The sequence below is a fragment of the Cloeon dipterum genome, chromosome 3, assembly GCF_949628265.1.
Source record: "Cloeon dipterum chromosome 3, ieCloDipt1.1, whole genome shotgun sequence".
NCBI classification, from domain to species: domain Eukaryota; kingdom Metazoa; phylum Arthropoda; class Insecta; order Ephemeroptera; family Baetidae; genus Cloeon; species Cloeon dipterum.
The window spans coordinates 36,092,864-36,115,036 of NC_088788.1; the positions used below are offsets into that span (position 1 = coordinate 36,092,864).

Here is a 22,173-nt window from a genome sequence, read left to right on the forward strand (position 1 = left end):
TGCGCCGGTTTAATTGAGAAAATGAATACAATAATACGTTGCCTTCTATTTATGTTTGGAAGTACCAAGAACATCATTATAATGTTCATGGGAGCGATCTTGAATATCAAGAGCCAACGACCCTTTGTGAGAAATCCAACTACGCATCGTCTATTCTAATTCAACTCGCTCGTTCCATCCGAAATCGAGCAAACAATGCAAGGAAAAATGTTAAGTGCGTGGTTTCCGACGAAAATCCTATTTACGAAAATGCAAGTCAATGGCACCAAGGTCGGCCGAATGAAATGCACCAACTAATAATACGACCAACCGGCACCTAGATGATTATTGAAAGAGAAAGTTTCATAAGAATGGTGTGTGTTTCTTTTTACGCTCGTCCGTCGAGCCAGAGGCGAGACCGTCACGCTCCAACGTAAATACTGGCGCTTTTTTCTTCATAAAACACCGACCAAGAGTTATATCATCATCTCGCTCTTGAAATAAATGCTGCACTTTCCTACTTAATGCACGATAATCCGGCCGAAAGCACCTTATTAAGTCTGCGCGTTTTTTGCGTAAAGGGTGCACGCAGTTTGTTGCAGAACTAATGAGATTTCTATTTCTAAGAGGCTGCATTCGCTCTGATGAACTTCGACAGGAAATTGGCTGAAACGATGTACGCGCAATAGCACATTTTTTTCGGATGATGGCTTCTCCTTGACATGATCATAAATTGCATAGTTGTATAAGCAATTCACTTTATCGTATGAAATTTACGATTTTTTTCTGGATTTGGCAGAAAAATGTTAAGATTAATTTATCGATTTTTTTTTTAATTAGTTGAGATTGCATGACTCCCAAGGAGATTTTACCTCTAAAATTCATTTAATTGATAAATTCTTAAACTTCTATTAAGTTTTGCTACCGAATTTCCAGGGATGAGACTAATAATCTCACAGGTAAATTATCTTGTCTGCCAACATTGTATTGTCTTTTACAATTACTTTCTATCAGCGCCAACCCATTTGATACCCTTTGCGGTAGCTGGCTAAATTTGCGGTTGACTAGATGAATTACTGAATAACAAAGCGGCGTGAGCGCTGGGAAATAATCACATTCGTCCATGGCCTTGCATGATTGTGGCTTTTGGTATTCTCGCAATTATCAACTGCAAAATCGTGCGGCAGGCGAATAATAATCAGGAAATTGATTCCAATAAAATTTGGCGCGGGTGTGCCTGATGCTGTGTCGTGTGCTCGCGATCTGCACAGCCTCATTCAATCGCGTGTGCATTTATTAGCGTTTGGCATGAGAAGGAACTGTGAGGTGTAATTTTAGCAGTCGTGATCTACCATTCAAAACAACACCACATGGCTTGTGATGCTGGGAATATTAAGAAATGGAATCATGTATGCTCATGATTGAGAACCTTAGACTAATGCGATTTTTCTCTTTGTTGAAATGATTGAAGTGTATGAATCGGCCTTGATATTTAAGTATGGGTGTGGTGTACGTTATGACCGTCATGACAAAAATAAACTATATGGTACTATTATCGTTTTCCTTGGTGTTTTTGTTAAAAAATTAAATTAACCAATTTTTCCGGGTTTTCAAGTATTGTATACACGCCTAAATCTCAGCATCTATTTGATAGATTTTCAAAAACCACACACCACTGGACTAATCTTAACCTCCCCTAAATAGCCATAGCAGTCTAAGTGTGCCAACCCTTCTACCTACTTTTTGCACCCTAAAAACGGAATATTGTGAAAAATTCAAAATTTTGATATTTGCAACTCAATGCGCAACGAACATAAGTTCTTATCACCCTTAAACCCCTTCAGTTCACTATGGGACGTGAAGACGAGTCGAAAGGTACGCAGTTTTTGTGGTTGTGACTCTTAGAGAACCTGAGATTCAGTTGACACCATTTTTTAACTAACGCAAAAGAGATTTTCCCCCAAATCTCGGCTTCTAAGCATCAGATTTAAAAAAACTGCTCACCGTTTGACTCGTCATAATCTCCCCTAGATTTCTAAAACAGTCTTACCCTTCAAATCCTTTTCCATATCCCATCTGAAATGCTGGAATTCATTTTTATCAATCCAATCAATCTCAACCCTTGAATAAAAGTGCTTACCACACCAAGATTAGTTTAAATTATGTATTCAATTTTTTGCAGCGTGATTTACTCTTTATTAGCGTTTTTCCTACTAATCTTAAACTGGTGCGCATGACACCACTCTCTGGTAAGCTGAGAAATTTTAATATTCAGAGACTTTTTCTCTTGTTTTGACAGCAGATGCTTAGCAACGTAATTTCAACTAAACACTGAGCTAACATCCTGCATTTTCATTTTCTTCACGCGACCACTGAACGCTACAGAAGTGGCGCAGCCATGCCGGGCTTTGGATATGCTCCCTCGATCTCGTGGTGGCAATTTAAGGAGTCCTTTTCTAAACAGAAGACTTACATCTTGTTTTTCCTGGAAGCCTGTGCATTTCTCTTGCAGTTTTTCACCCTTTCCCTGATCATTGTTCATGTTTGGAATGCACCACTGACACGCAAGAGCCTCATAGATGTTGCGTTCATAGCGACAGTAAGCGCCACTACCCTGCATCGCCGAGCATACTTTTTCGTAAACGCAGAAAAGTTGACAAACCTCGTGAATACTATGATGAGTAAGATCCGTCTCTATTTTTCATTCTATTTAATCTCACACTGGACGCAGTGGAGCCGGTGATGGAAAACGCTGGGTTTAGTTTCGACCAGAAAATGGTCAGAAAGGAAACGGAAGTCAAGATCCGCCAATACAGCTATACCTTCCGGACGATTCGGCTTCTTTTGAATGGCGCAAGCTTTATTATGCCCTTCATTTTCGCGTAGGCACTCAATGCTAAATGATAAGAAAATTCCTCTCATGCTGTTGGTATTTCAGATCATTCCCTTCAGTAGCGTCATCTGAGGACGTTCCTACAATATGTGGCCGACATGTGTTCTTTAAAATGTATTGGTTCCATAAAAAACTCGGTTTAATGGAATACATTCTCATCCTTTTTATTCAAGGTGGGTACAAAATTAAAATCTCAGTAAGTTTCAATAAATTTGTGTTCAGCTTTCACGATAGCGATGAATTTGATAAGCTCGATGTCCGTGGATTCGTTCGTCTACAGCGTGTACATTTCGCAAGCAGAACGCGTGCGATTTTTGGAAAGTATCACGTGCAGGGCTTTGCTGCCCTCACCAACTGGCGCTCTAGACCTTACCACCAAAGACCTTAAGGCGTGGGTTGCCTATTACAGCCAAATGGAAAGCACTATCAAAGAAGCGGACGCGTTCATCGGACCACTCGTCTTGGTGCCTAATATATTTGGCCTGTTTTGCCTCCTCGTTTATGGCTTTGAGCTCTTTTTGGTATTTTTTTTTTACATAAATTTAGGATTTAGGAAATAATATTGTTTTAACAGCTGCAAAGTCCAAAATTAGTCTACGTGTCATTTCTGGTTGCCATCCAATTGCTCGGATACCACAATGCGGGTGAACTATTTATCAACAATGTAGGTTTTGCATGAAATTATCGTGATTACATTTTGGCTTACGTCTAATTTAAAGGCGGAGAGACTTGGCAGCACGCTGGCACTGATGCCTTTAAAGAGTGACGAAGGAATGGTTCCCGGAACCTACAAATCGACCTTAATGATTTTGTCTAAATTATGCTGCAACAGTGAGTCCCTAAAGGGCTTCAGTGGAAGTGGCTACTTTAGGATTTCTCGCGAATTTGTTTCGCTGGTAAGTTTCTTAATTTCTAAATTGTAAATTCACAAACCCACTCTTGTAACAAGGTACTGATCGGAACAGCAGGATACTTGCTCGTCATTACACATATTTAGGAGTCCGAGTGTCATGCTAGTTTTTGGAGACTTTAAGTTTGTACGAATTTCATGCGTTTGTTTCAATTCTTGATAAATTTAATAAAAAAACGAGATATTTATTTTTTCTAAAAACTTTAATAAGAACTTAGAGTAGATACAAAATTGATTGAAGAAGTTTGGGCATGGAGATAACATGAGAATGACTTAAATAGGATGATCAACGCGCATTTTTCTTAATTAAAAAAAATCATAGCCTGAATCCGGCTGCCTCTTCTCCTCCGCCGAAACCTGCGTCCTCGTCGCCAAAGCCGGCCGAGTAGAAGTTCTTGTGAACGACGGCCGGTGCGGCCTTCTTGCTGGGCGCAGGGTGCTTGTTGACGCCGGTCTTGTGAACGGTGGCGTGGAATCCGGTCTTGGAGTCGGCGTGGTAGTGCACGGTGCGCAGCGAGCCGTCAGGTTCGACCAGACTGTACAGCCCTTTCACCACGCCACCCTCACGTGCTTCCCACTGCTTCTTGAGGTCGCCAGTGTGCGGGTCGCTGACCGTGTACTCAAATTTGTACGATGGCTTGTGGTTGTCCTGGAGTCACAGAGGAAAGAGTCAAATCGGGACTGGGATTTTTAATTACAAAAGCCATGCAGATATTTTTGGTTATTTAGCCAGTTGTCAGTTGTTTTTGTCGTTTGAATTTGTGAGTCAATTTTTTTGTAAAGAGAACTAATCATGTCGTCAGCTGTCGTCTGTAAATTAAAATGAGACCGAATGAAACTGTATAATTCCTCGTGTCGTCCACATACATAAAAATGAAACGAGCATAAGTGGTTTTGCACGATTTACCGCGTGCGTTAACCTTCAATCAGTCCGATGTGAACTTTTTAGTGCGGCAAAAACCTTAACTAGTCCTCGTGCGGGTGGATATCAGGGTCGTGAGCAGGTCGTATTTTGAGAATGTGATTTGCATACCTCCTCGATTGCGTGATGTGCCGAGAGGGCTTCGTAGCCCTTCTTGCTGCCGCCGCCCCCGGCTTGTTCGCCGCCCGCCTGACCGTCCTTCTTCAGGTATGAGCCGAAGCTTGGAGGGTAAGCGTGACAAGCGGCGACCGCCAACAGAAGGCACACTGCCTGTGGAACAGAACATACAACCGTTACCGCTAATTTTCGTGTTTACTTTTTATAGTGTTTTGGTCTTGAATTTTTGTATAGCCTCTGCTTTGACCTCAGAGTGGATAACGTGACCACAGGGGATCTTGGTCCAATCTTTTCATCTCCCCGAAATGAGGATTTGATTTAAAAACCAGAAACTTTTCCGTTAAGTCGCTATAAAGGTGCGGAAACCAGCAAGTGTTCCTACCAGCCCCCTGAGCTATTCTAATCATTTTTGCCATCCTGAAATGCTTAAAAACTGCCTTCAAAATGCGAAACAACGGGTTGGTAAATTTTGAATAGTAATAAATGTGGGATAACCATTTAAATTATTAATTTTACAAACTTCTTTGTGGTTTGAGAAGACAAAATTAAAAGAAAATCAAATTGTAAATAATTCAAATTCACCTGTACTTGATGGGATGCGTTCATGACTGCTGTAGTAAGTGTGTTGTGAAGGTCAGGGACAAACGTGGCTGCATTTATACTCGGAATCGGCTCGCAGGGGGAGTGCGTTCTGCTCCAGGGAAAGCTGTTTGATCCGCTTTCTTTTTCATCTGCACGCGCGTCGCATCTCCGCGATGCTATTATAATTGGGCTCAGCCTGTTTGACCAGTGCGATATTGCACTTGCAGGAAAATATCTCTGAATACTCGAATTTCTCTTCTGAGATGATATTAAGTGCCAATGCCCCTTGCATCTCGCTCTCGGGGATTTTCCTTTATAGAGCGCGGATGATTTGGACCACGTTTCAATCGGCTGTCATCGAAAGTTCAAGGGTATACTCGCTCAGCGGAAACCGGTCTCAACTATAATCAAAAGTGAATGAATTGCCGTGCGATTCTGGACTGCTAATTACCTCGTTTGGACATAGCGGTACTAATTGGCTTTTGTAATCTTGGTGATCAAGCTAGAAAAGCGGGATTGGTAATCCAAATTTCGCAAGGAATTTATGATATTTCCAGGCATTTGAAAATGCTCCGATAGTTTTGTTTCAAAAGTTTCCAACGCCTTGGTAGCACTCATTTCTCAATTTTCGTTTTGATTATCTCAACATGAATTACATTTAAAATCAAGTGCGATAGACTTTGGAAGCTATCAGGTTGCTCAGGAACGAGATTTTAGTCATATCAGAGTGTTTCCTGATGGCTTCAAAAGCATCGGATTGCACATATTCTAAAAGCTCTCGACTTGACAGTTCCAAATGTGTGCAAATCTCGCAATTTGAACTAATACAGAGCCCAGCCGGCGTCGGTAAAGTATCGCTACACATGGTAATTAAGTGATATCGATAATGTTTTTGAGACATTCAAGAGATAAATTTAAGTAAAAAACATTGAAAATTAAAAAAAAACTAAACGTCTTTTCCCTCTTTACACACCAAGACAAATTTATGCTTCGTTCTCTGCAGAGAAGCAACACCGGTTGCATACGCTAGAGGCATGATGAAAGCGAAAGCAGTATAGTTGGCATTTCATTTTGCTAACAACTGCAACAAATTATTCACCGCTGTAAATTCATGACCGGATGATGTTTTTCTTTACTTAAAATAGTGAAATGGCAATTTTTCAGTGCTTAACTCGTTTACAATATTTTAAACAAGAATAAATCTTAATTAATGCCGGCGTTTGGATTTTTGGTTTTTATAATTTGTGTGTTCAGTATTCAAATAAAGTAAATAATTGTTTACATGATTAAAATCTTTTATTTCACTAGAAGGTAAATTTAGCTAATAATTCGCACACCGTTGGAAAGATCACGAAGAGAGGGATTGAAATCAAGCGAACAATAATTTAATTTTTCGGGAATTTCGGCAAAATGTAAAATTCATTTAATTACTGCACATTGCATATATGTAGGTAATCTGTTGCTAAATTTTACAAAAGATAAACTTGATGAACTTCTGTTTACAGTCAACAATGCGAAATGTTCCTAATTGTTGGCATGTAAAGCTCTATAATTCATACTTGCATATTTTTTGGTTTAGGAAAGCGCGGTCATTGAGTGTTAATATGCTTTATCATTTATGGAGTGTCTCTCTGAATTTCATTCGTCGCGCAAAAGACTTTCCTCAATTCAATGTCGAGAGAATAATCTCTCTTGAATACTTTCTAAGGAACACAAGCAATAATATGCGTGTGTGTCTCTTTTATTTTATGATTTATACTTGTCTCCACGGTCACCGACGGACGATGTGAAACATATGCGGGCAGTTGGAAATCGAGAACAGGACAAGTGGGCCGGGTCCCTTTCCCAAACAAAATAAAAATCATAATATATGCAATTCGGCAATAGGACTGGCCAAAAATCTACGCAATTCGTCGCCAAATATGCGTCCGACACACGAATACCAAAAGTGCGACACAAAAAGTGAAAGGATTATCAAAACTTTCCATCGGGATCAGTGAAGCATGAAAACATTCATTCGTCATTACGGTAAAATAGGCTGGCGTAGTTAGTTTGCCGCAAAAAGAGACCAAACTCATTTCCAGGAGTCCGCGGAAAAGGAAGTAGTGCAACGCGTAATTTCGACAGTTTGAATATTGAACACTTCGCTATATGACTAGGCTAACGGTTGGCATGTGCGTAATTTCACCGCTGCCGTCTTTCCTGTCGTGCCATAAAACCGACCATAATCTGCCGCGCCGGAACATATAAAAACGTTAATATAAATAAATATTTCTGCCCCGCATGGTAAAAACTCTCACTGGTGAATACATTCTTTATTAGCTAACTTGGCATTACCTGAATGAATACATTGGTTGAAGAAAGTACCATGCCGATATATCTCAGTTTTTTGGTCACTTCTCTTTATGTCAGTGAAATTCACAACAGGAATAAGTTTACGGGAAGATTTTGTAAAACCTTTATCTACTCACGGTGCAGTTTGAAAATAAGGCTTGTTTTGGATTCCTCTCGCTGAGCCCGTGACACCAAATTTGATGTTCAAGGTCACGATTAATTTGGTTTTTATTATAAATTTAGGAAATGAGCTTTTAAGTTGTTCCATAACATTTCTGAGATTGTGTGAAAATTTCAGAGTGGTTCCCTCTTATGTTTTCGAAAAATTCCTCTCACAAACTCGAAAAAGCACGAGTTTTCGTCTTTTTTGAGTTTTCCAAATTATTGAACCCCAAATCTCGGGTTTTAACCATCATAATTGCAAAAAACACCCACCGTTAGAATCGGCTCGACCTCCCCTGACCAGCTGAATGGGTTCATCCTCTAGCTAAAAAATATTTTTAATGTTTCGCTCAGAAAATTGTTATCAAAATAAAGACTTCTGCTTTAATTATGTACATCAGTCACAGTGTCATTTGTAAAATTGAATGTTCACAATTAAATAAAAAGTAATAAATATTTTACAAAATTAAAATTTATTCAAGAATTACAGACATTCAATAGTTTTTCGGCTCTGTCGCCGAATTCCGCGAGTCTTTAACATAGTCGGCTCTTCGCAAATGAAGAAATAATGAGATTTGTCTGAAGTATGTACAAATGAGGAGGAAAGTGCAGTGCGTGCGCGACACTGCTCGAGGTGATAAATGGCAATTAATTCTAGTAGTGGTGTCCGTAATGCTGGGGGTGATGCGACTTGCCGGTCTTGTGCACGACGGCGTTGAATCCGTGGTGCTTGTCGGCGGTGTACTTGACGGTGCGGATGGTGCCGTCAGGGTCGTGCACGGTGTACTCGCCCTTGACAACGTCGCCGTCGCGCGTCTCCCACTGGTTCTTGAAGTCGCCGGTGTGCGGGTCGCTCACGGCGTAGTCAAAGTGGTACTTCGGATGCGCCTGTAAAAATTAATTTTGCATTCTTGATTATAGTTCATTGTGAAATTTAGCAACAGTTTATTTCTAAAATCAGGAACAGTTTAATTTCCGATTTTGACAAATTTCTCGAAAAAGTTTGATCCCACTCTTTGCGATCTATCCAATAGTGTGGAAAACGTTCCAAAATTGTGAAATAAATCGTGGTTTTACAGTGATTGAGCCAATTTTCTCACGAATTTAATCGGCCATTTAGGAAAATCTAAGCTTTTCCTAATTTTTAAATAGTATTAATTGGAAAAAAAGGATTTTTCATCTGATTAATTAAATTTGGAGGTGAACCAAGTCTGAGCACTTACATAGTAATCATAGAGCTGCTTGTGGCCGTGCTGCTCTTCATGTCCTCCGTAATATTGCGGGTGAGCGACAGCCAGAGCCGCAAAGGCGCTCAAGACAGCGAGAACCTGAGAAGATGCAAATCAAGCGTGAAACTCTTTGTTTGCTCATCTAACGAGCGGCGAGAAGACAACTTCAGCTCAATGCTCCAGTGGCGATGCAATTTTTTTGTTCAAAATCAGTTTGAGCAAAATCAAAATTTCTTACTTGGTAGGCACGCATGATGCTGAAGTGCTGGATGTATGCTCTTAGTGAGGTAGGGCTGCAGTCAGAATGTCCATATCGGTCGAGACGAGTTGCTTTTATATGGAGCACTCTCTTCGGCGGTGCCTGGATGTACCACTGGAAGGGGGCTGCTGGATTTTATGGCGATCATCTCTGTGCTCGCATTCGAACGCGAGAGAAAGAGAAGGATGCTAATAACCCGGTATTAATGTGCCTATTATCATGCCGAGAGCGAGCTCGAGCGAGTTACTTTCTGGATTGCATAATTTTTCTCTTCTTGTCAATTCACCGGAACCAGCCTCACGCAAACTGCTATGCGTGTGTAAAACTGATTTCCTCATGTGCCAGCCACCGATTTGGTCGCGCTATAATCTTCGTCTGGATCGTTAGCTGGAGGAACGAGGAATTGTATCGATGTATGCCAGCCAACTTTTACTCTCAATCTCGGAACCGGAACTATATTTAAGCCTGTGATGCGGGTCTCATTTGGCTTCGCCAGAGGGAAATAAATAAATAAGATACAATTATTACTATAGCTGTGGTCCGACTGATTTAATTTCAGTTTAGAAATAATTATAGTTAAATAAACTCAATTTGAAGTGGATTGATACAGGGGGACAATTGAAAATTATTTGAATTTTTGGATCGATAAACTATTCTTTCCAAAATTTGCAATAGTAAAAAATAGTAAAAATTCAAATTTTTCAAATTTTCTTCTAAATTTCCAGCATATTCCAGACCACATTTTCTTGGCAGGTTTCAATTCCACTCGTCGAGATCTGTCCAACAGCGTATGAAACCTTTTAGGGAAACTCTTTGTTTTGAAATAAAATAGGATATCAAGTATTAAGGAGACAATCCTCACCATTTCAATTTTAGGCTTCAACTGAATTCTAAGGAATGACTTAATGCATTGGCAACAAGTATTTCCAGGATTTTCCTTTTGAAATTATAATTAGGGATTCATCAATGCAAGTGTCATGCAAAATATCAATTTTTTATAATTTAATAATAAAAGTTGCCGCTTTAATGAATTATCCATCTAGCTATGCGGTATTTTGATTTAATAAATTTTTTGTTGTGACCGCATGAAAAGCACAACAAGACGAGAAAGGATCGGAGTGAAATGAAAAGTGAACGAAGCCATTTTTACAAGCACACGCATAATTATTGACACACGTGTGAATGAAAACGTACGCGCATCTGACAATTCGAAGCATCTTAAACGTGCGGAGAAGACCACTTGAGCAGGCGCTTTCTACACCGTCTTCGAATTTCACCTGATCAAAGAGAGCATCACTCCAATAAGGCGCGCATTCGACGATTAGATCAGACATAATTGCGAATTTACTTCCTCTTCAAGTGCGTACAGGCCAATTAACGGCATCCAAGCGGCTGTCTGCAATCGATCAATCGACGAAATGCTGCGACGGTTTGTTTTGCGCCAGGGAAACAGACGAAAATCGACACTTTCACGCTTAGGGAAATTGAACTAAATATGCGCACGTGTAAATGTGCTTGATAAAGATTCACTTTCATCCACGACGCCTCTCACGCAAATTAGGTGGAACGTTATTCGACTGGATAATTACAGGGCTTGGTAAAGATTTCTTTTCAATTAGTCAATTAGAACTTTTAGAATAGGTATATCGTTTTGTCTTTTAACTTTATATGTTTCTACACGAACACAAAAAAGATTAAAAATGAAATAATCCCGTTTTCCCATAGTTCACGTAGAAAGCTTTATGGCGAGGAAAGATGCATCCCGTGCTCGCATTTCGTCCAACTATTATTATTTTATTGCTGTTTCGCGGAGTAAATATTATTACTTCCCGTTCAACGAGATTTTATTGCGATTCCACATATTTCTTTTAGTCTATATAGAAACGAAATACTTTTCACTTTCAATCTACGGAGAATTTCTTAGCACTTTCCAAAATTTCTCTTAATAACACTTGGGCACTGTTTACACCCACAAAAGTAAATTAAAATAGTTGACAGCACTGCTCAGAGGCATTATGATGCAGAAGTCTAGATCACTGGTGCCAGCCTTTTGCCATCCACCATCAGTCATGATGCGCTGGATAATACTATTTGAAAAAGCCATTTGAGACGTGTGTGGGAAACGGCCTCTTAAATAGTACACATTATATAACAGCCTGCTGTGCCGCACAATGATGACACGCGTTCATGCACATCTGTCGAGCTATAAGAATCCGCGAGTCTTGCTTAAATTGACTTCACGCTGACTTCCTGCGATGATACAACGTCTACTAATTCGGCCCCGATTCTAAATATGCAATCAACCAATTGCCTAATATCGCTCGATGTGTGCTGTCCATTTTTACTCAATCGGATCAAAGCCTCTGCGCTCGAAGGAAAAGTAATATTTGCAGTTGAGTTGAAAACGTATTTTGTAAAATAAATCTCTGAGATGATCTGAGAATGGGGACTATAAAACCACAAAATAACTGCAGAGGATTCTGAACCACCAATTTTTAAAAATGAACAACTGAACCCATTTGATAGCACAATCAAAAAGAGGTTGAGTAATGACCTCTGATCAAAATTGAGTGCCAAAACCTTCACATAAAAGCTATAAAAATAGACTACTTAGTAAATGCAATTAATTACATGAAATGTAAAATAAAGTTTTTCACACGATGGATTAGTTTTTTAACGATCATCTGCACTGACTAACTAATTTTAATGTGTCGCCCATTAGTTTTCGACGAAATTATAGCCTAGGCAATAATTTAACAATTAAAAATAACTTTCCATCCTCTCGGGAGCTTCAATTACACGTTCCCTCTTGGTGGCACTGAGTATTTCTCATTAAAAGAAAGAGACAACGCGCAGTGTTTTACTTCTCACGTATTTCCAGACTTACGCACTTTAAGGCTCATTCTGCCGCAACAACAATTACCAATTTTCACATGACATAACAGTCTCATAGCAGGGGCATTTCACCAGCATCCATTGTTTGCCAACGACGAGAGTTGGCACACGCCTGAAGGATTAAAACTAAAGTGGAGTCATTTGGAGAAGATCAGAGGAGTCAAGTGCATTGTAATTTTCACTAATTTAAATTCAGAAAGCCTTCGTGAGTGGTGAAAAATGCTCAAGAAAACACAGCAGTTTTAACATAGATGAACTCTTTTATTTTACACAAAGATTAATTTTGTTGCGAGATCTAAATAATAAGTTCACTTCCTTTACGATCTACATATGTACACTCTTTTGAGCCAATTTTTTTTTTATTTATTTTGCGACCCAAAGCAGATTTTAACGATGAAACACATCCGTTTTGATGGTAAACGAATTATTATGAAGCAATTAAACAGTGCCATAGATCTACAAGGATAATTGTAAGAACATAACTTCTGCTAAATGTACATCATATTACAATAAGTTAAGCGAAAGGTGGCCTTCCGAGGATGGTCCTAATACGAGTAGTCGTATCCTTGCGAGTTGTGTATCGCGAAGTCGGCGCCGCTGTCGTACCTGTCGTAGCCGTCGTAGTAGGCGGCCGTCGGCTCATACCTGACCGCCGCTGGCAGGGTGTTGTAGTGCGTGGCCACGTACTCGTGGTGGTGGATCGGGGTGGGCTGGTGCTGATGATGGTGCTGGGGCTGGTGCTGGTACACGTGCTCCACGGGCTTGACGTAGACCGGCTTGGCTACGGGCGCGTAGACCGGATTGGCTGCGGGCGCGTAGAGCGCCGGCCGCACGACGATCGGCTTGGCGAACGCGAACGGCTTGTGCACCAACACCGGCTTGTGGATGGCGACCGCGGGGGCGGCTGGCACGATCGCGGGGGCGGGCGCGGGGATGACCACCGGGTTCTTGTGCTCGGGTGGAGGGTGCACGCCGGGGCCCGACTTGGTCACGTGCGCGTTGAAGCCGTTCAGCGAATCGGCGGTGTAGTGGACGGTGCGCACCGAGCCGTCCGGCTCGACCAGGCTGTAGTGGCCCTTGACCACGTCGCCGTCACGGGTCTCGGACTGGCTCTTCTGGTCGCCGGTGTGCGGGTCGTTTACTCCGTAGTTGAACGAGTACTTTGGGTAGGACTGGAATTAAATTAAAAGATTTTTGATAGCTGAAACGGAACCCGGAAGGCTGCAAATTACTAGGTCTTTGAATTTTTATACTTACATGATAATCGACGATCTTGCCTGGTGGCAGGTATCCTGCTGAGGCAACCGCCAACACCGACGAGACAAGCAAACACTGCAAAATTGGTTCGCAGCTGGTTAAATTACACCCAGGGTAATTTACTCTGGTCGGCAAGCGCCAAACGCGAGCGGACGCCGCTTTTGTTGGTTTTCATAAAGCAAACCGTGGATAATGTGGCTAGTTAATTAAACGCACAGCCACAATATCACGTCAACACGGAAACCGCAGAGTCGGTTTCAAATATTTGCATTAATAAAATGATCGGTTCTGACATTACATTAAACTAGAGGTGTGATGCAATAAAAGAAAAGATACTAACCTTTGCTAGGTGCTGCATGGTGGATAAACAAACAACGTATGGAGTCTGCCAATCCGAAACAGTCCCTTATAAAGGCTTGCCGCAATCCAAAAATCCCTCCTATTTTTTTTACGCAGCCTGAGATATCAGTCATTGTGGCATGGTTCCCATAACATTGTTAAGGCAGAGGAAGAGGAATCGCTGCGCCCACAATGATAATGCATGCACAACGTAAGGTGCATGTTTATATTTACTTTCGCTCCTCTCCAAGCGAGCGTTTGACCTCCCATTCGGTGTGTCGGCATAATAACGCGCGTCGCAGAATTTTGCCTATTTCCGCTCGTGCATTTTTTTGCATCTCAAGAGCCTCCTGCATTATTCCCGGCTGCGTCTCGCTAATAATTGTGAGCACCAATATTTCATAAATTTCACTGCACTGAGGTTAAAACGAATTACCGGCTTCCTTAAGTTAATTCATTCTATTAAAATGAGTTTTGACTCTGTAGCGGTACAACAACGCGGTCCTGCTTTTTGTTGGAAGCCAACAATTGTTGCAGTGCAACACCAATGTGCTGGATTAATTACGGCGATTCAAAGTCGGTCCAGTTAAATTTTTCTTGGCTTTCCAAAACTCTAAATTTCATTTGATGCATTGCTTTAGAAAGAATTGATACTGCAAAATTCTAGAAAATGCTTGTTCCCAATGCATGAACTGATCAACTTAGAATTCAGTTGAGGCCAAAATTGGCCTAAATAGCAGCGTAAATTTTTTAGGAAAGTGACTGAAAAGTTTGCATGCTTTTCAAATGTGAGGACTGTCTCTTTATTTGAAATCTTTTTCACAACAAAGAGTTTCCCTAAAAGGATTCAGGATGAGAGGAATCGAAATCCGCCAAGAAAATGTGGTCAAGCGCTGGAAATTTTGTAGAAAATTGGAAAAAATGGAAATTTACTGTAGCAAAAGGTCCTATTTTGATTATCCCAAATCATTTGCTAATTGCATCCAAAAATTCAAATAATTTTCAATTGTCGTCCTTAATAGATCCACTTGAATATTTTACGGTCACGCTTTCATCTGCGGAACTACTTGTCTATCAAAAATCCCCAACAAAATGCATAAATTTATTTTCACAGACTTGCAGAACAAGTTCGAAAGCATTATTATAAATAGCCTTTCCTGTTTACAAAAATTCACATTCAGTGGGTTGAGCCGAGAAAATGCAATCGCGGCGGCTTATCGTGAACAATCATCCCCCAAAAGCAGGATCAAAGCAAGGTCAGGGCAAACACAAACATAATTTGCATGACAGGTTAATTCAAATGCAAATCTCTCGCGCGGCGTGTTACTGGAAACAATCTCAATGACCTGGGAACGCGTTTTGAAATCGAAATAACAAAAATATGAGCGTAATTGCCGCGCGCTATCTATCGAGATAAAGTCCGCGCGCCGCGGCGTGCACGAGTGTCGGACGCGGTCGTGTGCCACTCGCACAGCTTATTTCTTTGTTGGGCCAATTGCGGCTGCAGCTTTCAGCATCAAAGAGAGCTAAAATAGACAATGGCGAAGGTCATTGGCCATTGTCTCGCCCGCTGGCCCCTTTGTACTAATCCGCGCGGCTGCTGCGCCAGACTGTTTGACTGCAGGAACAAGATGCCAAATGAAGCAAGTGCGATTGCGGCATGAGAAATTTCTTTAATTATTATTTTTACCTAGGTGGGGAAATTGCCGCCGCCTGGAACAATACATATAACAATATACGCGTGTGACACTTCTTCTCAGGTTCAGAATAAAGACATAATTCCCTGAAAAGTGCTGCATAGCTATGGTGAAACTGGTTTAAAAGGTATGATAATTATCTGGAAATGTGAGAGTTTTATATCAAGCTTCTGTTTACATTCAAATTTGATAAAGAATGAGTGCATTCATTTAAGTATGATATCTAAATATTTCAGTAAATATTATATATTTTTTAGAGGCATTAAAAACTCGTGAATAAATTTTATTTTAAAATATGGTGTTTCCGGTACCACAGCTAGCATGAAAAATTACCATTTAAGTCGGCTTGAAATATTTGAAAAATGAAAAATGCTGACATTAATGTATTTTCGTCAGATCTGATGTGAGCACGCGTGTTTTTTTTGCGTGGAGCGTCTTTCTTTTCAAGGCTCTCGGACTCACACGCGCATTAAAGATGAGCTTGTACACTCGCCCTTATCAAAAGGTCGATGCAACCATTAGCACTAATGACTCTCAATTAGCCAGTTTTGCACTTGCTGGCTCCAGCTTAAATTAACGATGCCGTGCACCGTGCAAAAACATGACAAGTGCGCGCAATTTCGGTGCTAAAAAATTTGTTCATTTTATCTTAGAGAGGATAACATTGTGTTAAACTCGTAAGAAGAGATACGCTCGACAGTTTTTGAGCAAAATAATAAATATATACGATGTTTGGGAAAATGATCAATTTTAGTTTTAATTACATTTTCACGATCTAATGGTCTTTTAGCTGATAAAATTTTGAAATGCAAACTAGAGTTGTTTTTTCTTTTCAGGTATCAATTTTATTATCGACTAACAATGAGCAAGGAACATAGAAGATAATTGGGAATGGAAAAGGATGATGGATGAAGAGTAATGAAGGATGAGATCACAGATGAATTGAAGTCCGCTTAGTATCCGCGGTTGATCTTGGCGAATCCGTGTCCGTAGCCCAGGGGGTTGGCGAAGGCCAGGGGAGCACCGTGGGGGTGGGCGACCACGGGGGCGGCGTGAGCGTATCCGTGAGCGATGGGGGCGGCGTGGTACGCGGGAGCAGCGGCGTGGACGGCGTGTCCGGACTTGGTCACGTGGGCGTTGAAACCGTTGTGGGGGTCGGCGGTGTAGTGGACGGTGCGGGTGGTGCCGTCGGGCTCCACCAGGCTGTAGTGTCCCTTGACGACGTCTCCGTCGCGGGTCTCAGCCTGGCTCTTCTTGTCGCCGGTGTGCGCATCGGCAACTCCATATTCATAAGAGTACTTAGGAACGTGCTGAAGAATTAACCGAAATTAAAAACCGCAAAATATTTAATTTCAATAAAGAAACTTACGTAGTAGTCAGCGGGGGCGTGGACATATCCGGCCTCAGCGACGGCGGCGACGGCCACGAAGGCGCAAATGGCAACGGTAACCTGCAAATTCGAAAGGACAATTAGAAATCTGAAATCGCAGAAATTTCTTTCTTTTTTAGAGGCAAATTAAATTGGCGCACCTTGAGCATGTTGACTGGTGAGCAGTGCGTTCGCAAGTGGATATCGATCGGCACGCTCCAATTGCTTTTATACAGATCGCGCGGCAGGTGAGAAAAGATGTGGGCGGGGCGTTGCTTTCTTTCGCTAATGCGTCTCGGAACTAAATGTATGCTTCTTACATCACACACGGAAATTATTACCGTCCAGCGCATATGTGTGAGCTTCAGTTTGCATTTACACACTCTCAATCGTGCGCCGGCCGGGCCTAATCAATGGAGGCACTCGACCTTGACTGCCATCGCAATTCACGCATTCGCTTGGGTGTGTGGCTGCTATTCCACTTTTTTTCTCCGTTAGACGCGATTGGTATTTCGCGCAACTCATTAGCTATTATCGATTGCCTGCAACATTTTACTTTTTTCCACGACAAGAATGTTAGTGCTTTAGATTGCTAGCTCATATATGTTTTACATGAACACATATTTGAAATACTTTCTTAATTGAAGCTTAACAAAGGCTGATAGCATTTTAATTTCATTATCGCGATTACTTATCTTTGATTTGAATTAAGGTGATAAAATATCGTGACAGGAAGAAAATTTTATTTCTTTCTTTAATTGCTTCTCAAGAGAGAAGGAATTCGGTACTAAACTTGTATATTTATTGCAGACAGAGGTTAAAAAAAGATTTTCATTCGTATGTATTCCTTTTCGTATCTTTAGTTAGGTCTTTTGATTTGGTGCACAACAACTGATTGTAGATAATCATTTATTGTTTTCCACGGTCGGCATAGCGTGTTTGTTAAATTTGCTGGTAAAATACTGCTATTAAGTAAACACAGCAGGATAATACTGGATGAAATTTCTCTTCAATTATTTAATAGCTGTCACCCATTCGACTGTCTAAAAAGCTAAAATAAGGTTTACACTTTGGCAATCGAATAAAATTAATTGGCTCATTCTCTACCTAAAATTTTGGAAATGAACTCAGTATTTGTGAATTGTTTAAATGTCCTTAAAAGTTGATCCATGACGTGTGTGAATTTGTGTAAAAATTTCAGAGAGGAATTCTTGTATGTTTTTGAAAAAAAAAAATCTCGTTCAAACTTAAAAACACAAATGTTTCAACTTTTTCATATTTTGCATTTATTGATTGCGAACTCCAAATCTCGGGCTGTAACCATCAGAATTGCAAAAACTGCACACCATTAGACACGTCTTGACTTTTCCTGGCAAGCTGATGGGTTTAAGAGGTGATTTATAACCTGCTAAATCGAAACAGCTGTTAAAAATTGGGTTTTGAGTTAGCGTTTCACGTGTAGTTTCATATTTTCAATGACGATAGCAATTTTAATTGGATTTTTTACATTTGCATTTGCTAGCTTCCTAATTATGGTGATATACAGCAGCAAAATCTTGAAGCGTCTCTATCCATAAAAGAAAAACTTTCTTTGCAAACTCTTCTATTTATTACATTTTATATATGTATAACCATTGTTCACACGTAAATACCAGATTTTTATTATAGTCTTTCTGTTGAGCTAAGGATGTTCTTGGTGTCTTTTGTTTTTTTTTTTACGTTACATTTATTAATGCTGATAGTATTTTTGCATTTCCATAGATTTACTTAGCAACCAATATCAATGCCGATTCGCTTGGAGGCATGTGTTTAAAATAATACAGAAAAATTTGTGTTTCGTTTTATTTTTATTTATGATAGTTTAGAACCAATCATAACAAGTGTAGGAAAGGAGATCTTAATTTAAGACCCAAATAGGAATATAATATATCACAGGAGAAGTTTAGTATCCACGGTTGATCTTGGCGAATCCGTGTCCGTATCCCAGAGGGGTGGCGAAGGCCAGGGGAGCACCGTGGGGGTGGGCGACGACGGGGGCGGCGTGAGCGTATCCGTGAGCAATGGGGGCGGCGTGGTACGCAGGAGCGGGGGCGTGGTAGGCGGGGGCGGCGTGGACGGCGTGTCCGGACTTGGTCACTTCAGCGTTGAAACCATTGTGGGGGTCGGCGGTGTAGTGGACGGTGCGAGTGGTGCCATCGGGCTCCACCAGGCTGTAGTGTCCCTTGACCACATCTCCGTGACGAGTTTCGGACTGGCTCTTCTTGTCGCCGGTGTGGGCATCGGCAACTCCGTACTCGAAAGAGTAGTTGGGCACGTGCTGTGGTAAAAATTTTGGTAATTTCTATTTTTATTCCGAATTTTTGAGGAAAACTTACGAAGTAATCCTTGGCATCGTGAGGGTCGGCGTATCCAGCCTCAGCGAAGGCGGCGACCGCGGCGACGGCGCAAAGGACGACGGCGAACTGAAAACAAAATGCTCGATAAGTAAAAAAAGTCCGAATTTAAGTGAACGCTCACTTTGGAGACCATGGCTGCTGTTGTGCTGTGTGAGTGAGCAACAAGTGTGCTTCTGCAACCAGAGTGATTAGCTTTTATAGCGGCTGCTGTCGCATTTTTGAGCGGGGGTGATTTATCACCACTCTCATTTTCGATCCGGCACTTGTCTTGCGACACTTTGCTTGATACCGCGCCGATTAATAAACTCCGATTCGCGCTCTCAGAGATAATTGTGTTCCGGTTTGCTGCTTTTCCAGCAGCGCGCACCGCATGCAGCGTGAAAATCAGCATCGCCTTTGAAATTGGAACTAACGAGCTGTAGGTGATATCAAATGTGTGGCAAATGCACCAACACACCAAGCACAGAATAATTATAATTCAATTTCTAATTTAAATCGTAGTCGACTATTTTATTATCACTCTATTTGTTTCTTTCTCCAAGTTAGTCACCTTTTTATTTTTAATAAATGCCAATGCAAGCAGCTATAGAAGCACGTTAGGTTGTAATTATTTGTCATTAGAAATTAAATGCAGCTTCCGCCGTGTTTATTTTTCCGTATTTCTACATAAATGTCGTGCTCAACTAGCTTCACCTGCTGCTTGCAGCCCTAATTAATCAGCTTCTCGCAAAGATATTAATATATTATTAATTCAGTTGCTAGGAGTGCTACATTACAATCTTTTCAAATTGATAATTTTTTAAAAATATTTTCCTCTGTCCTCTCCGAAAAGCCGTTTGATAAGTTGATTCCGTTTTATCAAAATTTAAAATTGCCAAAATGAAGTTACATTTTCTACATTCGACTTACCCAAAACCATTTCCTGTCAGAAATTTTATGAAAAACTACAATCAGAATTCTGTTTATTTAGAATAAGCAAAAATAGATTCAATTTTTGAAATAGGTTACCACTCGAGGTTGTGTTCATATTGGAAATAAATTAAACTATAGTCGAGAAATTAAAACGACTAATTTGCAACGAGGATGAAGCCTGGTTTAATTTATTTCCAAAAATGGATTCATTTCTAGAAAGTGCAATTTATTTGAAACAGCTCTAATTGATCTGATATTGAATTAAACAAAAAACACAACATTCCCACAAAGGTGTATTATTAGGATTGCATGGCAAGAATTCGCCCTTGACAAGGCTGCCTGCTTTTTGCCTCCAGAGTTAATGCACCACGACGCGTGTTATACAATCTCTCGAGCACATTTGTGTGCGATTGATTTTGCGAGCAGAGCAGTTGGTAGCAGCACACTACACAATTTATCACTCGCTCTGATGCAACTGCACGAAAGAAAGTTTTACTCCGGAATTTTAATTCGGTGATCGTGCGCATTTGCCTCTTTTTTATGGCCTCGCCGAAAATGTGTTGTGACATTGTTGCCGTTAAAGCCATCTCGCCGCCGTTAATGCTCCATTGTTGAGACGATCTTTCGCACTTTTTTAAAAAATAATGTCAGATAGCGAACACTTCCTTTTTCGTGAGATTAACTAAAAAAATGCGCTAATTTTTTTCTTGAGTGATGTTGGTCAACTCAGGGAAAAAAACCAGGCAATGAAATTGAATATAAATATTAAAACACATTATTCTAAATGTATCCAAATTTACTTTATTTGTATAAGTCTTTTATTCGACTTGGCTGCTCGCTATAATCACACCAAGACGGATTAGAAACATAGCATTGAACGTTCACTGTCTGCTCTTGACGGGTGCACACTTTAAAGCGTGTAAACTACAAAAGCAGCTCACCGCAAAAATATCCCAGCAGCAGCGCAGATTGAGCAAATTCCTAGTGACAAAAGAGCACTTTTCTGCTAAATTTGTGTCGTGCTTTTTTCTCGTAATTGTCCGCCCCGTCACTATATTGCTTTTCTTCTCTCCATCAAGGTTGGGTTTTGTTTGAAACAACTGCTCTACGAAGAAAGCGAAAAAAATGATACAATATAAATAAACGTCTAATTGACGTTGGTATTATCTATTCATCACGGCTGTTGATTAATGGTCGTAAAATAAAATTGATTAATACTTTCAGTCATAAAAAGCACGTTCTCAAGTGAAATAATTATGTAATATATGAATCATAAAATCTAGTTCACTCTTGGAAGCCGCGTGCACTCGCATATGTGTGTAGTGCAATCTGTAATTACATTCATGTTTCATGCGCCACCGCCGCCACCACCGTCGAGATTTATTATGCTGAACAAAAAGTTTCAGTATTGAAAATGCGAGTTGAACAAGAAACAGGAACATTACCTAACTTAATGAGATAACACTCTAGCGGACAGGTGAAAACCGGAAGAATTCCTACCAGGCATCAGCGTTTAATTAAATTAGCCAATTTCCTCTCGTCTGGTTTTGCATTTTGTAATGCGCTCATTTTATAGAATTAATTATCGAATACACTACGAAAGCAATTCTATTTTGGTATTTTCGCTGTTGAAATTAAAATGACTCTCTGACAAATTTTTAAATGAAGGAAACACTAGGTGAAAGACCCCACAGCAGGATTAACCAAAAGCGTGAAGAGTTAATCTGCATCTTTAATTGGGGTTAAAGGCATCCTTCTGCTGCTCGCTGAATGTTGATTCCGCTGGTCGGACCGAAGCAATTTGTCGACAACCTTTCCGCAAAGTTCAACAGTGTGCAAACAACAATAACAGCGCCGCAGAGAAATTGTTTCCTGGTCGCCCGCCGCCTGCATCGAGTTTATTATTTTTATATGGTAATCA

General features: G+C 40.6%; 3 protein-coding genes and 1 pseudogene across 3 annotated transcripts; all 4 read right to left on the bottom strand.

The window, feature by feature from the left end:
* Positions 1-4,010: 4,010 nt before the first annotated feature.
* Positions 4,011-5,492, bottom strand: LOC135940201 (cuticle protein 7-like; annotated as a pseudogene).
* Positions 5,493-8,553: 3,061 nt separating this feature from the next.
* On the bottom strand, positions 8,554-9,381 carry LOC135938404 (cuticle protein 19-like). Its single transcript, XM_065482024.1, has 3 exons — positions 9,367-9,381; positions 9,123-9,227; positions 8,554-8,787 (listed from the first exon to the last, which is right to left on the bottom strand). The coding sequence occupies exons 1-3, from the start codon at positions 9,379-9,381 to the stop codon at positions 8,554-8,556; spliced, it is 354 nt and encodes a 117-aa protein (XP_065338096.1).
* A 3,141-nt stretch (positions 9,382-12,522) lies between these two features.
* On the bottom strand, positions 12,523-13,999 carry LOC135940198 (cuticle protein 19.8-like). The gene is made up of 3 exons (XM_065484996.1): positions 13,880-13,999; positions 13,540-13,614; positions 12,523-13,454 (listed from the first exon to the last, which is right to left on the bottom strand). The coding sequence occupies exons 1-3, from the start codon at positions 13,895-13,897 to the stop codon at positions 12,828-12,830; spliced, it is 720 nt and encodes a 239-aa protein (XP_065341068.1). The 5' UTR covers positions 13,898-13,999; the 3' UTR covers positions 12,523-12,827.
* Positions 14,000-16,394: 2,395 nt separating this feature from the next.
* Positions 16,395-19,613, bottom strand: LOC135938405 (uncharacterized). The gene is made up of 6 exons (XM_065482025.1): positions 19,462-19,613; positions 19,320-19,406; positions 18,889-19,261; positions 17,106-17,350; positions 16,945-17,025; positions 16,395-16,885 (listed from the first exon to the last, which is right to left on the bottom strand). Exons 1-6 carry the CDS (start codon positions 19,471-19,473, stop codon positions 16,529-16,531), a joined length of 1,155 nt encoding a protein of 384 aa, XP_065338097.1. The 5' UTR covers positions 19,474-19,613; the 3' UTR covers positions 16,395-16,528.
* Positions 19,614-22,173: the final 2,560 nt, after the last annotated feature.